The sequence below is a fragment of the Uloborus diversus genome, chromosome 2 (assembly GCF_026930045.1).
Source record: "Uloborus diversus isolate 005 chromosome 2, Udiv.v.3.1, whole genome shotgun sequence".
NCBI classification, from domain to species: domain Eukaryota; kingdom Metazoa; phylum Arthropoda; class Arachnida; order Araneae; family Uloboridae; genus Uloborus; species Uloborus diversus.
Window position 1 is genome coordinate 145,415,487 of NC_072732.1, and position 17,455 is coordinate 145,432,941.

Consider the following 17,455-nt stretch of genomic DNA (forward strand, 5'->3'; position numbering starts at 1 on the left):
ATTGTTGCTTTAGTATTAAGCAATATCAGTGCCCACATGGTGATGCCGGTGCTAAGAAGTAAAAAGAAATCTGTTGAACAAAAAAACATCCATGCCCCCCCCTCTCAACCCCGCCTATCTTCTGATGTGAAATGACCATTTTTCTTCAACTAAAATGCATACACACCTTTTCAAAAAGACCTATTAAAACCTCTTTGAAATTTAAAACCATTTGTCAAAGCACATAAAAATATTAACAGTAGCTTTAAAACTCAAAATAATCCTTCAACTACATAGTTCATCGCTTAACGCGCCAAGCAGCCACGCTACCATAACCCTGCCCTTTAGCAAGTGAAGTGGTTTTTCCTCCCTGCAATTTAAAGTGTTTTGACAAATAAACAATGCTATAATAAGAACCTTATAAAGAACAATTACAATTGAATAATACGACAAATCATATTTTTTACTTAGATAAATAACTGTCTTCAACTATAAGAACAAAAACAAACATTGAAGAAATAAGGAAAACAAAACCCAATAGAAAAATCCTACAAAATCAAATTATGCACCTGAACATGAAAGAAAAACGCATTCCAAAATCTGTTCGCCGATCACAGCAGCGTAGCATGGGCATTGTTCCTCGCAGCTATCGACACTGTCAGCCAGCGCCCTCTCCGAGAGTTAACTTACCCTGCCATCTATTAGGAATTCATAGAACTAAACAATTAATTAAACATTTAATTTGAAATTACAAACATTTCGGTCAACCTAATTTAAAAAATAGCCTATAGCTTTCCTCAATAAATAGACTGTTCAACACAAAAAGAATTTTTCAATACGAACCAGTAGTTCATGAGATCAGCACATTTAAACAAACAATTTCTTCAGCTTTTTTTAATAAGAAAAATAAGACAATGATACGTATATATATTCTTTTTTACAAATTTTAGCATCGTTTAGGATTTTCTCTGAAAAGTACCCTCGAGATTTGCCTCATGGCTGACTTAAACCTATGACCAACGGATCGTGAAGTCCACATTTTCCACACACCGTGGCTATGCGTAATCTAAGTTCCAAGCATTTTATTATTATAAATTTTCCTATTTTCATTACATTTTTTATTGCTGCTCCACTCCTATTAGTCATAGCGTGATGTTATATAGCCTATAAGCCTTCCTTAATGAATGGACTATTCAACACAAAAATAATTTTTCAATTCAAACCAGTAGTTCTTGAGATTAGCACATTCAAACAAACAAACTGCACAGCTACATATTTTTAGTATATGTTTAATTTGTTGATTCAACTAGATTAAGCTTTCAGAATTGTTTTATTTCAATGTGAGCATTAAAGTTATTGTGTGTGTAGAGTTATAACATGTGTGGGAAGTTTTTGCTTCAGTATAGAACAAAATTTACCTGATGTTTAAATTTAGGTAATAAATTTTTCGCTCTAGGGAAAAAAAATTCTTTAAATCAGCTTTCTGGTAATGTTATGTAAAACTTTGAAAACTCAAGTTCAAATAGCATTTAACTAAATATCAACTTTAAAGTAATATAACAATATGAACCACAATGAATTATATTTTTTATTCCATACAACAAGGGACCAATCCTAGTGAGATTGAATACTCTAATGTTAATTGTTGACTGAGACATTGTTAAATGTAGCATATCAAATCATGATGCATCTTAATCATCTGTGTGCTATTGAATTATTAAAGTGAAGAAAACTGTTGCTCTATTTTGAAGAATATTTCTCCTTCTCTTATTATCAGGTGAGTAGGCAATAAATAACTCTGAAAAATATAGAAAATAATTTCAGAAATGAAAGGCTGTAATGACAATATTTTTCATCAATATAAGATTTTGTGCTTTTTTAAAAATTCTTTAGGGTTGCCCTCTCCTAAGAGCAAACCCTCCCCCCCCCCAAATGTTGAAAAGACCCCCAAAAGCAAGAGCGCCCAAAAATAAAAAAATACCCCTCAAAACAACCACCTCTAAAAATTTCAATGGCGCAGTCTGCGCCTTGACCTTCCTCCCTCCCTCCTAGGTAGGCGGCCTTGTATTCTTTGTCAACCAGTAGTTACTTTTCTTGAAATTAACACATTAGCATTCTTTAAAATAAATAAATAAAATAAGTAAAAAAAAGCATCCAAACAATTTCTTAGATGTTATGCCCTAAAAGTTTCCTTATGTTTTCAGATAAATAAGCACTCGTGATTGTGGCAGCCATTATTTACTTTTTGAAATGTAATATATATTCTATTTTATCTTTAAGTAACACATTTTTATTTGCTCAATAAAATATTTTAATCACAGCAATTTTTCTGACTTTTTATTCTCGATTTTAGATGTTTTTTCAATTGATAAAGTTGTTTGTGAAGGATTAAGAGCTGGTAAAAATTAGATTAGAAGGGTCTTTTGCTTTGCAAAATAAATATTGAGTGTGGGAAACTTTTTTTCAGAATAATCAGTCGTTACTAAGCTTCAAATTTAAAATTATACTAAACTTATAATGATAAAAAATATATTAAGTATGAAGTCCTTTAAAACTATTTACTTATTACTCAGTGTGAAAAAAAATAATAATATATTTACTTTTAATTCATCAAAGTAAAATTAGAAAACTGTATTTTTTGAGTTGAGTCATTTTAAAATGTAATTTAAGTTCAAGGTTTATTTTTGAAAAATAATTTTATTTAATACTCGATTTATTTTTCAGGGGCCAATTTGTTCTTTACCAAGGTGGTGGTGATTCATTAAAAATTTCTTTAGAAGATAGAATTTGGGAAAATAATGAATTTAATTTTGATGATGTTGCCAAAGCTATGCTCAGTCTTTGTACAGTTTCAACTTTCGAAGGTTGGCCTCGGTAAGTATATATACGTTTTTAATGGTAATTAACGACTGATATGTTTGTATTTGCTTGAGGAAATCTTTCTACTTAACTGTGTTGCTGAACATTTAGGAAATTCTATTTATAACTTAAAATTACATTTTTTAAGCATTCAATTTTACTGCCATCTTTCATTGTTTTGTGTATAAATTAATCCAGCTTTCTGTAAAAAAGTAAGAAAGTAAAAATAAATATATAAGTGAAAAACAGAATTACAGCATAGGATTACTTTATTATGCTGTAAGTTACCGCCCATTTGGGGCAATAATTACAGCCTATTACCTAAAGCTTTTACTTTCACTTTATGATTGGAGCCGCAACATTACATACAGACTCTTGGTAGTGTGTTGAATTAATTTTAGCGACCAGTTTGAACGTATTTCAGTTTCAATGAAAGGACATCTCCTGCAGTTTGGTTATGACTGTTTCAGACTGATGAGTTCCCATGAAAGACGAAACTGCAGTCTCTTTACATGGTAATCAGGCTGTTCATTTTATAAGTTGAGCTGCAACATTGCGTAAGGACTGTCGCTTGTGTGTTAAATAAATTTTAGCCACCAGTTTGAACGTTATCTCAGTTTCAATGAAAGGACATCTGCCTCCGGTTTGGTTATGACTGTTTCAGACTGATGGGTTCCCAAAAAAGACAAAACTGCAGTCTCTGGATATTGTAATTAGGCTGTGCACTTTATGAGTTGAGCCGCAACATTGCATGAAGACTGGCGCTGGTGTGTTATATTAATTTTAGCTACTAGTTCGAACGTTGTCTCAGTTTCAATGAAAGGACATCTGCCTCCAGTTTGGTTATGACTGTTTCAGACTGATGGGTTCCCAAGAAAGACAAAACTGCAGTCTCTGGATGTCGTAATTAGGCTGTGCACTTTATGAGTTGAGCCGCAACATTGGGTGAAGGCTGGTGCTGTGTGTTATATTAATTTTAGCTACCAGTTTGAACGTTGTCTCAGTTTCAATGAAAGGACATCTGCCTCCAGTTTGGTTATGACTTTCGGACTGATGAGTTCCCAAGAATGTCTAAACTACAGTCTCTGGAAGAGGACTGCAGTTAGACATAAGTTAATAAATGCTAATATGATTGTTTTTCCAAAAAGTATTATTAAACGCTAATAAATTAATAAAATAAAATAATAACAAAAATACCTAAAAAGGCTTTATACTTTTGCCTGCACATAATTTTTATATTCATTGCAAAAATGGTTCACAGTTGCTTCAAAAATTATCACAATACTACACCTACAAAAGCATACAGAAATGGTGATTTTTTCCTGTGAATTTTGTATTATCTATGCAAAATGTTATTTACATTTTAAACAATTATCAACATGAATTTTATGTTTTCAATGAAAATTATATCAGTGTTTGAATAATGTTACATATTTTTGTATTGGTTTATTTTTTACTTCATCATGTTTTTTTGTAAACAACTGTTATGTTGCAAAATAAATTGATTTTGTCTTTCCTTTTTTTTTCAGTTTATTATATGTGGCTATAGATTCGCATGCAGAAAATATTGGTCCTATTTATAATTACAATCCATTGGTAGCAGTGTACTTCATTGTATACATCATTATCATAGCTTTTTTTATGGTAAACATTTTTGTTGGTTTTGTAATTGTAACTTTCCAAAATGAAGGAGAACAAGAATTTAAAAATTGTGAGCTGGATAAAAATCAGGTAATTTTTTTTAATGTATTGTTTTTAAAAAATGTGGTATAGAAACCACATTACTTTCTTGTACGCCAGTTAAATGTTCAATGTTTTTCCATAACTCAAAAGATATGGGGGCATCATGTATGCATGTTAGAAGTAAGACTTTGCAACTGCATATTTCTACTATGAGTGTTTAGGTTTTTTTAAATCAATTTTAAGAGAATGTCACTTTTAAAATGAAAGAAATTTGACATTTTGCTGAGTTCTGATATCTGAAATTGTTACAGCAAAAACTAAATAGAATTTGCAATGAGGGCAAAATACAATATAACAGTGCCTTTGATTCAGCAGAAAAAAACATTTTAAATACTTACACCCCCTAGTTTGTTGCAAATTGATATAGAAAAGAGTTTTACAACAGAGATTCCTATTACAAAGATCGGCAAATTTAACATGGCTTCTATATAAATATTCCCAAACTAACACTGGGTTGGGTCTTAGAGCAGGAATTAGTAACTGGAGGGAGACAAGTTCAATCATTGGCTTAGGAAAAGCTGAGGCAAAGATCTTAAGTCACATGATTCAACTGTGACGAATGCTAGACAGGTTTTGCACGAAAATAGCAAATTAAACCTGATTTCTACCAATGCTTTGCTTTAAAATCTTTCATGAGACTTGGAATCTTTGCTTCAAGAACAAAAGGCTTGACTCCCTCCATTTTTAACTCTTCTCAATGGGTTTGGCATCTTATTTTGTTGCCATGTGTTTCACCAACTTGGCAATATATCTCGAAACTGACCATAAATGATTGCTGAGAATGCGCTACACATAACGTTCCAAAATGGAACGCTGCTATCGGCCTGAGCATTTACAGCAGTTAAGCCTAACTTTACAAAAATATTCATATAAAATCAGCATCTCAAAATAATGACTCCAAATTTTTAATTTGCTTAAACAATGTACTATTGATTATTAATTATTAATATAAAAACTATGACATTATTAGAAGGGAGTGAAATAAGTAGAATACTAAAACTTTAACTATGCACAAAGTTAAATGATATGTGCACAAAAACAAAGTTAGAGTTAGACATTGTGAGTGTGGAATCAAAGAAAAAGAAATTTAGCAAAAAAATCTGTTCCTTATGTAATTTTAATTAAAATAACTAAGGTCAACAAATTTAAACTAGTTAAATTCCCACACGACAAGATCAAAACTACTTCATAATGCACTCGAAAACATTCTTTTTCACTCACTTCGCTAACCATTTTTATTGCAGTTTCTCAGTCTCCAAATGAAAAAGAATAAATAAAGAAAAACAATATCAGAAAGGATTCAAAAATAATCACATACTTCAGTGCCTCTTGAAATCATTCCTGTACTCTCATTGAACGGGGGAATCCCAATAGTCTGGAACACATGTACGCAAAAATATTTTAACCTTCCTCCCCTCCCCCTCCATACTTTATGCAGCTAGATGTATATCTCTTTCAATTACTGGTAACAAAAGAGAAGCAAAGATATAAACAAGAGCAATTGAGACCTCATAAATCATATGCGCAGCGCAGTGATATAGTCTGTTTACATAAAAAAATTCATCCTATGGAGAGGCCCAAACAAGAAACTGATGCTTGTACATGAAGGTCAAATACCTTGTGACTCAAATATGATGAAAATTACAGCCATTCAGCACCATCTATTATCGTTTAAATATTCGATTCAATTGTTCCATTTCGAGAAAGCATATATGGGACGTCAGCATCGATCAGAACGTGTAGCAGGGAAGTGCCACTGGGCTGATAAGAGAGGAATCGTTGCGTAGCGTCCGTGTGACGCGAACAGGTTAAACAATATGTTTAGATTTTCAACCCTGCCCAGATTTTACATTTTTTATCACAAGTCAAACAATATCTAAAATGAGGATTCCTTTTTTAATTACATTTGATGATAAAGTTAATGTTAACTGATGTGTGCATTTATAGTTTTTGTGTTTTGGATGACTGAATGAATACAAAATTTGTTATTTCCTTTTAGAGGAACTGCATAGAATTTGCTCTGAAAGCCAAACCTGTTCGCCGCTATATCCCCAAACATCGAATTCAATACAAAGTGTGGTGGTTTGTAACATCACAATACTTTGAATACGCTATTTTTATTCTTATTATGATCAATACTCTAGCTTTAGCTATGAAGGTAAGAATTTCAACTTATTGTTGCTTTTATTATTAATTTTGCATTTGAAATGCCCAAATAATTTTAGTTTATCTTAACTTTAAATTTTTTGCATTTAACTTAATTAGATTGAATAATAGTTATCAAAAATGTTTAATATCATTGGAAAATAAGAAATGAGCTTGTAAATTAAGCAACTTAAAGGTTTTGAAATTATAGACTAAAACTTTTGATCTCCAGTTATTCTTTGCTCACTGTTGTCTACATGCAACAACCCGTTTATGAGCCAAAGACTGCAGTTTAAGTCTTTGTTAAGGACTCATCAAACAGAGCTAGAGGCAATTTTTATCTGGTTGAAACCGAGAGTATCAAAAAGCTGGTAAGGTGAGTTGGGGGAAGTGCAGCCCTTAAATTGTATAGTTCAACTTTATTAAGGCCTAGCCATTACAAGACTTGATAAAAAAAAAAATTATTTTTGTTTCATATGTTACCTGTTTTAGGGCGTTTCCCAAGACATGAGCCTGTTAAAATCATTGCAGGTAAAAAAGTTGAAAAAAATTGTTTTAAACTATTGTGCTCTAGGGCCGCACTTTCTCAATAAGGGCAAGTGGGGCAAGAGCATCACCTATCTGAATTTTTTTTAAAAACTGTTTGAGAAAATAAGGGGCAAATGCAATCAATAGAGTATTTTTTCCTGATTAAAAACGATTTTTTTACTTTTATTTTCACCTATTCATTGGGAAGTTATTACGTTTTTCCTAACGAAACCTGTCAATGTAAAATGAAGAACGTTCAAGGAACAATGGATTATTAAACAAAGTTATGAAGTTTTTATTTTAAATCAAATAAAGAACATGAAAGATAACTTTTATTATGCTAACAAGCTTAAAAAAACAAAAACAAAACTTGCTTATCAAGGAATAATCTTTAAAACTTGAATATCAACGAACTTATAAAATATCAACTTAATAATACAAAAGGTAACTATACAACTGACAAAAGGTAACATGTCTTTGATGAACTTGAACATATTTTTTTGTATAAGTACACTTAGTATAGTAATTAATAATTTAATTAATATAATGGAGCAGTATATATAAGCAGTTATATTAGAGCAATATAGACTAGTGACACCTATTGTTAGTTAGACAAAGATGCAGGAATTAAAAATTAATTAAATTGCTTCATTAAATTGTTGCAAGCAAATTATATTTGTCATAAAAGAACATTGCCAGATTAATGGGAAGGTGCAGCCCCAAGAAATGCGAGGCTGCACTTATCCCCTTTTTTTTCGGGCTGCACTTTCCCAGTCATATAATTTTCTTGGGCAAGTGCAGCCCTCAAATTAATTGATTTTAAAGTAAAAAATAATAAATCTCAGCTTTAAAAATACGAAAAGTAGACATAAAATAGTTGCACTTGTGTTTTGGAAGCACGAAAAAGTGAGAACAACAACAGAAGAAACAATGATTTCTCGAACCATAACAACATGGCACTGTAGTGGGAACGAGAAAATTTAGGAAACGAGGGAGGGAGTAGAGTTACCATTCAAGTAGCGCGATCTAACGCACGCAGTGCAAAGTAATAACGTTTACCTAGCTACCCAGATGGCAAGCAGCCTTGCAGATTTTCCCGGTTTCTGTTTATTAACCTAAGCCGCACTTGCCCCAAGACCGCACTTACCCCAACTGACCTTAGTTAAATAAAATTTAACGTACCAGCTGCCTCACCATTGCTGTGGACTTTCGCTGGTGGGCTAAGTTGGTTTTAGCTACTAAGTTTTTGGCACTCTTAGCTTCAATGTAATGACATCTGCCTCCAGCTTAGTTTATTCTATACTGACGAATCCATAACAAAGATGAAACTGCTGTCTTTGGTTGTCATAACTGAGCTGTCAGTAAATTGCATTTTGCATGTAAAAGATGTCTTCCATTTCATACCAAAACTGCCATTATTCTTAAAATTTCAGCAAACTTTAGTCCTTGCTTAAAGGGCAGTAACTTACTGCTTAATGTGTTGTTTGTTCATCAATTTTTTCATTTTTCTATGCTTAAATAAAATGTGTTTAAAGGCATTGCTTGTTTTATTTGAATTCAACTGTAATAGTTCTGCAATTGACTAGCTCCACTGTTGAATATCCTTTGATGTTCAATGCCATTTACATTTGATATCGTCAAGATGCAATGTCAATCAAGTACTATCTACGGTCACTCAAGTAAAATGAATGAAATGTTATGTGTTATTTTAGATCAAAAGCTACACTTTTTAAATAATTTTAATATAAAATAGTTGATTGTACATTAATCTTGTACTGTGACAAAAAATATGAAGCATGCTGCCATACAATATGTGCTTGAATAACATTTACCCAATTCTCTAGCCATAACAGTATAGGTGTATGTTATAGTTTTATTTGTGATAACTACTAATAATGTATCCACAATAGAAACATCTAAAAGCAAAAGTTAAAGATGTGTTGAAATATTGTAAATTTAGTTCAATTATCGAATATGTTGATTGCAGTTACAACATATTCTTTTTTTTTTCAATTAATTTATTCTATAGTTTCAAACAGGGGTTTCAAGTACCACTGATCTTTTTAAATTTAAAAAAAAGGGTAAAAGAAAAAAAAATATTTAAAACTAGGCAGTTTTGTGCTATACTTAGTAAAACTGATAAAGTAAGCAGAAAACTATTTTAAACCGAATTTGTGGGTGAAAATTGAAAGATAGTTTTTTATGGTGTTTTATTGAGTTTTAAAATAGTAATTTTTTCATCTATTATTTTAATGTGAACCAATAAGTACCACACATGTAATTTTCTTTATTCCTTTTTAGTATTATGGCCAGCCTAAAGATTATACATTTGCCTTAGATATAATGAATATGATTTTTACTGCTGTTTTTGCTTTTGAATTCCTCCTCAAACTAATAGCATTTAAATTTAAGGTAAGTGTAACTGTTTTAAACTAAAATGCTAACAATATTTTGAAAAAATTCTAAGTTTATTATTGCAGTATTACTAAAAGTTCAATTAATTACAATTTTGAAAGAATTTTAGTTTCTACTGATTTTAGGAATTTTATAAATTTAAGCTGTAAATTTTAAGCTGTTAATTATGCTTTAGGATATCTTTAATGCAATATTACATTAATGATAATGTAAATAAATGCAAATAGTATTGAATCCCTTTCTCATTTTTAAATTTATTTTAGAGTTCTCTCCCCCCTAGAGTAAACACACTTTTGCCAACACATCTTCATATCTTAAACAGAGGCTAAAATTCAGTACCGGATGATAGAACTTCTGCGGAAATTTCTCCGATCCATTCCTATAAAATAGTCTGGGCGGAAGACTTCCACCTGTGAAAGATTCATTGAATTCAACTCAGACACTTTATTCTTTACTTGGGTAATCACAGGAGGCCCACCTACAAGGGGGTCATGGTGCAACTGCGCCATTAAAATTTTTAGGTAGGGGGTTGGAGGGGTATTCTTCACTGTTTGGGAGGGTAGAGGTCTTTTTGATATTTTGGGGTTGCACATTGGGGGGGGGGGGCACTGGGGGTAATGATGTAAAAGTAGATGGTTGATTAAAGTTTAGATTAAGTTGTGGTTAAAAAGGCAAGATATTTCTAAAGTGCAGGAATGTATAAAATTTGACATATTAAAAAAAATATTGCTGTTTTTCTCCCTCCTTTTCCAAACTTTTGTGAACACTCTATGCGCAAAAGTTACAGAAGAGAATGCTCGCTGTTGGAAATTCTTCTAGGGGTATGGGGAGGTTATTAATTCAATATGAATTATCTCACAAAGCAGCAAAAACCCTTCCACATATATTTAAATATTGATTTTTCAAAATGGGAGGGGGGAGCAATTATTCCTTTCTGACCCTCGGTCTGGTGAACAATCTTCTCTGTGTTCAAAATGTTTAGTTTTAGGCTCTGTTAAAATGATTATTCTGAAAATTTTATTTTCTAATTATGTATAAATCAAAAGAATGAATTTTATTATGTTGCAAACTTGATCCATATTAAAGTTCTTCAATATAGTGTCATAATGCAAAGTAATGTTTTATGATTCAGGTTTTTAATTTTGCCTTTTGTTTCATCACATCTAGAATTATTTTGGAGACGCTTGGAATGTATTTGATTTTATCATCGTATTAGGGAGCTTTATAGATATAGTTTATTCCGAAGTTAATGTAAGTCATTTTTCGTTACTTTTAACCAATCTGTAATGGTGGTTTTTTTTGTATTTTCATAGTATATTGTTTAGTAACTCCTGAATATTTAAACTGCTGCTTTTATTAATTTTTCACATATTTGTGTACATCAAAACAAATACAAAACTGACTGCTAGCAACAGGCTCTTGGCCAAGCTAGCCAGCCAAATTATGGATTCCCAAAGAAAATCAAGAGTCCTCTTTAAAATATCACCCATTGCAAGCAATAGCTTATTCTGGTAAACTATTCAAAATGCTTACAATCCTAATGAAGTAGTAATGTTTCCCGATATCAAGGTTGGCTAAAGAGTTTAGAAGTTTAAAACAATTACTTCTGATCTTGTTGTCCGAACAAAAATTTAGCCGAACAACATCTTCCACTGTAAGAAACTTGATTAACCAGAAATGCTGTGAAAACTGAGTAAAGCCTTTTCCCAAAAAATGTTTTGACCAGTTCAAAAGAACAAAAATCTCATGCATTTTGGTTGACCACAGAACGAAATCTAAAATGACTTTCAATTAATACAAATGAAATAAAATTAATTCAATGGGACCAAAATGAATTCATAGAAAATTTCAAGCAGTTGAACAGCAGGCAAGAACCAAGAAAATATTAAAAAGAAAACCCTCATACCACAAAAACATGCCAAAACTTGTAAAAATTATGGAATGAAGGCTTTATCATATACCAAATTAAGCCGATTCCATGTAATGTCAAAACCCTTTTCAAAGCCAAGATCTACTGTGGAGAACAGTTTTGGCTATTTTTTCAAAATCTTAAATTAAAAAATTGAATTCTGAGAAACTTGTTTACTTGCTGATATAACTTTAAAGTAAAACAAATAGCCAAAAATCAGGATTAAAAGCTCCACATAACTACTTAAAACCTTAAAATAAATAATTATCAATAAATAAATAAGAACGTTTAAACAAATGAATTCATAAGTAAGATAGAAATATTGAAGCAGTTAAAACAAATGATTACTGGTTTAACAAAAATAGTTATTGGAGGGGGGGGGGGTAATCCAGTGGGTGGTTAAATGCCCTGTTGATTTCTTGCAGTGTGCCCAAAATTTGTCCGGGTTGATATAAATCACTCAAAATTGATATAAATTTTCTATTATAAATGCATACTAGCTTTTTTTAAAATTGCCTCGTCTTAAAACTTTCAGATTAGTGCAAAAAACAATCTACCCACTTATACACTTTTTGTTCCTTTTATACTTACAAAAATAAAGGCAATTTTTATAAGTGTCTGTGTGTGCATCAAAATTTCAACAATAGTCTTCATTCCCTCTGGTCGTATAACAAGTGTGCCTACAGAGCTTTGGCCAAGATTTGATTGACTTCTCAATTATAATTTTTGCAATTCACTTGCATTCCCATGGTACTGCTCTTTGCAGGACTAGTATTTCATTTGGCTTTGCATTAGCTTAATTCTGAATTACACTTTAAGGTACTCAAATAAAAGGAAATCTTTATTGATCAAAATGAAACTTTGCATCCACACTCAGGATTTTATGAATAGCATTTGAAACAAAATGTTCTCTTTTTACATTATAAGTTTAAGCTAAATCAGGTTGAAACCAAACAACTTGATTTGAATTGCACTTTGCACATTTTTTAAGAAATGGTCTTTTACTATTTCCTATAACTTAATACTTTGATTGATTTGAACTCCTATTTAATATTAAATATATATTGATGTAAGAGTAGTTTTTAAAAAGCTAAAATTCTATAATCTGAACAGTATTTTGTGTGTTGAATAGTCATTTCACATGTTTATCAGTTATTCAGCTTTTTTTTTTTTTTTTTTTGCAGGTTTCTGATTTAGCATGATATTGCAGATTTATTTTTAGTAAATCAATCCTCGATTGGTTTTTTTTTTTATCAGTAATGGCCATTGCAAAAAATATTTTTTAATTTTTATTCCAAGTGCAACAGTATTTCTAATTATGTTTTTTGTAACATTACTTTGATTAATAAATTTTAAATTAGTGTGAATTTCCTTATTTAAAAAAATAACTTCACTTTCAGCCTGGAACAAATATTATTAGCATCAACTTTTTTCGTCTTTTCCGTGTCATGAGGCTAATAAAACTTCTAAGCAGAGGTGAAGGTATAAGAACGTTATTATGGACTTTTATTAAATCTTTCCAGGTAACTTTTTTCTTGTCACTTTTCTCTTATTACTTGTACAGGAGTCATACTTCTGTGCCAATTGCGCTTAACAGAAAAATTGGCTGCAAAAGTTATTTTGTTGTTGTTTTTTTAATTAGTTCCGTATCAAATCATGAATTTTCATTGTTTACTTTATTTTTTATTTTATTTTTTTGCAATGTTCCATTGTTTTTTAAATTTACATGTTTTGGCCCTTATTATGCTTTTGCATAACAAGCATGTGTTTAGGCAATAAATAAATACCTTTGTGCAAGGAACATTGTTATTTAGACCTTTTTTTTGCCTTCATAAGCTCTTAACATCCACTTCTGTAGCGCTCAATTATTTTTGTCTACTGTGCCTTTCTATTGCTTAGAAATTAATAACTTTGTGTTGATGGTTATTTTCAACCCCGTTATTATAGTGTACTTTTTGTTCAGAACTATCTGTTGCATTGTTTTGCTATGCCCAATTGAATTCCAAAATCAAGGAATTCTATTGTTCTGGAAATAAATTGGAAAAAAAAAATCTAAAATGTTGAGTTACTTAAATGCAGAGGTTATTTTTAGTCTTTCTTAAAGTTTTAGTAATCAAATTAGTCATTAGAACTATGAAACATCATAACTTTTATTAATGTAGTTTTAAAAATATTTTGTTTAAAAACTAAGGTCTTTTTAGATGACTGCAATGGACAAAATTCAACTTTCGGTAAGGGCCTAGAATCTGGTATTGTGGAGTTGTCTCTTACTCTTCATTTTCTACTAAAATACTTTTATTTTAAATAAAAGAATCAAAATTCATTTTATGTGGATGATGTGTGATTGTGTGGTTAATGGAGCTTATATGTATTGCATTTTAAAATTAGATTTAAGTCATTTTATTTTGATGAAACATGAATTACATAGAACAATTTCAAATATTCATATGAAATATTTTGTTTTGAATTTTTTGAAGTCCTGTAAGACTTTTATTGCATTATATAAAATATTTGCTTCCTTTCATTCCTTTTGCATCAGTAAATTTTAAACAAAATGATAAGTATCACATGGTTGATGAGAAGCCAAAACTAAAATGAGGAATGTTGGTTAGATTTAATGCCAACCAGCTTTGTTTTCTGGGTCAGCAAGCTTTTTTCTTTTTATTATTTTCTTCTTTTTTTCAAAGTTTTTAAAGAATAAAAAAATTTTTGGAACTTCTTTTTCTTTTCTGCTGGTAAACCTGATTTTCCCTGCAACATTTTTTTTCCTGCTTCAAAAACCAATTTTTTCGCTATGAAAGTGTTTTTTTTTTTGCTAAAAAACTTAATTTTTCTCTGATAAAAAAGTGGTATTTTTTGCTTCAAAACTTGATTTTCCCTGCTGCAGAAGTTGCTAAAAATCTTACTGAGTGTGACTTTGTGTACAATGTAACACTAGATAAATAATTCCTCTACAGTTTTAGTCAATATTTTGGTTAGTGTTTCATGTTCTGTAATTTACATTAAGTATCAGTAGAAAGGTTATTTATTGTAAAAGTAAATGGCAAATTATAGGTATGAGAAATATATTTAAGTAAAATAAATTAATGATTGTGTTTACTTGTGTGTGCTTCTTTGAATAAGGTTTTTGAAATTCCAAATTTAGTTATGTCCTGTAAGAATGAAGGCTTTCAACAGCCGTTGTCAATAATGTTTTAAGATTCCGGGCTGTTTTGCCATTGTCTGAGTGTTGTTACTTCAAATGTTTTGACCACATCTGCTGCGGCCATCTGCGGGTAGAGGAGGTAAAAGGTACGCTTTGAAGAAGAACCGGTCAAATCTACTGCCTACCTCCCCTACGTTGAGGACGTCACCGACAGAATTGAAAGACTGCTGCAAAAACACAACATTAAAACTGTTTTCAAGTCCCATCGAATCAGCCACTTACTACGATCAGTGAGAGATGCGAGAGGCCCTTTGTCCGCTGCAGGAGTTTACAAGATCCCATGTTCCTGCAGATTGACCTACATTGGAACAACAAAAAGAAGCATTACTGCAAGAATCAAGAAACCCCAAAGAAATTGTCGTCTTGGCCACAGTGAGAAATTAGCAGTCGAGGAACACACTTTTAGTGAGGGCACCTATAACATTAAATTCAAAGAAACCAAAATACTTTCAAGGACTTCCCATTATTACACTAGATTAAGCAAAGAAGCTATAGAAATTTTCAAACATCCCAACAATTTGAACAAAAGGGAATAAGGAATTAAGATCAAAACTCTGGCATGCTACACTTAGACGGATTATCCTGAGAAATACTTCTAGCCAAACAGAAACAGTAACGGACATCCAGCAGCCAATCCCCGACCAGAATGAAGAGAGCTCAAGTTTCAACCAACCAGAAACAGGGACAAATGTTCATAAGCCAATCCTGACCCAAAACGAAGCTAGAACTTGCTCTTCCCACATAAATAGTGACACTTCGATATTTGCATCAGTTGCTGGGAAGTCACTTCCCTGGAAGCTTCGACCACGTAAAACACTGCAGATGGCTGCCGCTGATACAGCCGAAATGTTTGGGGTAACAACACTCAAACCATGGCACAACAGCCCAGAATATTACAAAATTATCATTAGTTGTGTCTTATTTAGTGTTTTTGCTAATGTTGGGGAGAATATGAGAAAATAATCTCATGTATGACGGGGGCAAATTGCCATTTTATCAGAGAGGTTGTCCTTCAAATTTGATGTGTTACAATAAATATCTGTACCTCAAAGCAAGACTAACATGGGCCACATAAAACATTTGTTTACTGCATACGAAGGTTGGGAAACCCGCTTTTATAAAATTGGTCAATAAAGGTAAAGTTTTTGTTTTTTTAATACGAAATTACAATGTTATGGCTTTATATGGAATAGGAATCTCTTTGTACAATCTGACTACCGATGAGATGGAAAGGCCAGCATCCAGTTTACAGGTGAAAGTGGACGCATCTATTAGTTTTCAGGGATAGTACTACTTAAAATGAAATCACCGAAATTTAGGTGCTCAACCAATGAAAATAATTACAAAAGAGCGAAAGAAAGCAAAAGAAAATAATAACTTTTTCATTCCTAAAAATTATCATTTAGTGAGATACACAAATTTTCCCAAGAAATTACTCTGTAACTTTCTATTATTTGTTTCAATAATAAAAATACCTTTGCAAATGTAATTTGAAAAGGCCGTTACGAAAGCATATTCTTTGTATAGATATCTGTGTATAGATGTAAAATTGAACTAAATGATTTCATTTTATAAAAATAATCAAAGTCAATATTGGTAATCATATAAAAATGGGATTATTATTTTTTTAAATTTAATAATATATTATTTTATTTCAGGCTTTGCCTTATGTAGCTTTATTGATAGTAATGTTATTCTTCATATACGCTGTCATAGGGATGCAGGTAAACATGCAATTCATATTTTGCTTAAACTCTTTTTAAAATTCGTTTCCATGCTAAATTAACTAGTAGGTGCATTCTTTGTCTATTTTTTGACATATTTTATTTAAAAAAAATTTCAGATGTTTGGACGTATCGCGTTGGATCCAGAAACTGCTATCCATAGAAACAATCATTTTCAAACTTTTCCACAAGCAGTTTTAGTTTTGTTTAGGTGAGTATTGAAAGTAAAATTAGTATTATTTTGAAACTATATTAGATATTTTTTATTGAATTAAACATGGTAAATTATAAATGTCTATTATTATTATTATCCTTATATATTATTTCTGTAGCCTGTTTTTGGTTTCTACGTGAGATTTTCCTCAATTCTTGATTAATTTCTATGATTTACACCTTATTTTAAAGCTTATCGTGCAGGCTACTGACGAAAAATAGACCCACGGTCTAAAGATTGTTTTTTCGGGCAAAAATACCTGTTTTAAAGAACCAGAATGAGGTTTTCGGTTAAATTTATAACTTTAACTTGCACTATTACGGACAGAGCTGAATAGCTTGATCGGCAGAGCGTTCGACTGGCAACCAGGAGAATGCGTGTTCGGGCCCACGTCCGGACAAGCTGCACCAAAAGATTAGAAAAATATTGCGCATTACGTGAGCAATGAATAACAAATATGAGGGAAACATGAGTTAGAAACGCTCCTAGCTGTTATCAAAACTTGATGCAACACAGAGCTAAATTGATACTCAATTGTAAGGTTTTTTAAATTTTTTTTCAGCTTTGGCTCCAGGAAGAGAAAGCATAATGTAAGCGAAAATATAAGTATCAGGTTTAAGATTTTAGACAACATTGGAATTGTTTTTTGTTCAGTAAAATATAATTAATCATATGTGTTGAAATATAGATTCTTCTAATGAGTTTTTGACTTTTTGTACAAATAAAAAAAATAC

At 31.4% G+C, this 17,455-nt stretch overlaps 1 protein-coding gene across 1 annotated transcript in view; it reads left to right on the forward strand.

Moving 5' to 3' along the window:
* LOC129217393 (muscle calcium channel subunit alpha-1-like) overlaps positions 1 to 17,455 on the forward strand; it is a 145,912-nt gene that overhangs the window by 92,276 nt on the left and 36,181 nt on the right. The window contains exons 25-32 of the mRNA XM_054851690.1: positions 2,704 to 2,853; positions 4,368 to 4,569; positions 6,581 to 6,739; positions 9,556 to 9,666; positions 10,837 to 10,920; positions 12,979 to 13,101; positions 16,442 to 16,507; positions 16,627 to 16,718. Of these exons, the coding sequence (XP_054707665.1) occupies positions 2,704 to 2,853; positions 4,368 to 4,569; positions 6,581 to 6,739; positions 9,556 to 9,666; positions 10,837 to 10,920; positions 12,979 to 13,101; positions 16,442 to 16,507; positions 16,627 to 16,718 (987 nt within the window). The remainder of the gene's footprint in view (positions 1 to 2,703; positions 2,854 to 4,367; positions 4,570 to 6,580; positions 6,740 to 9,555; positions 9,667 to 10,836; positions 10,921 to 12,978; positions 13,102 to 16,441; positions 16,508 to 16,626; positions 16,719 to 17,455) is intronic.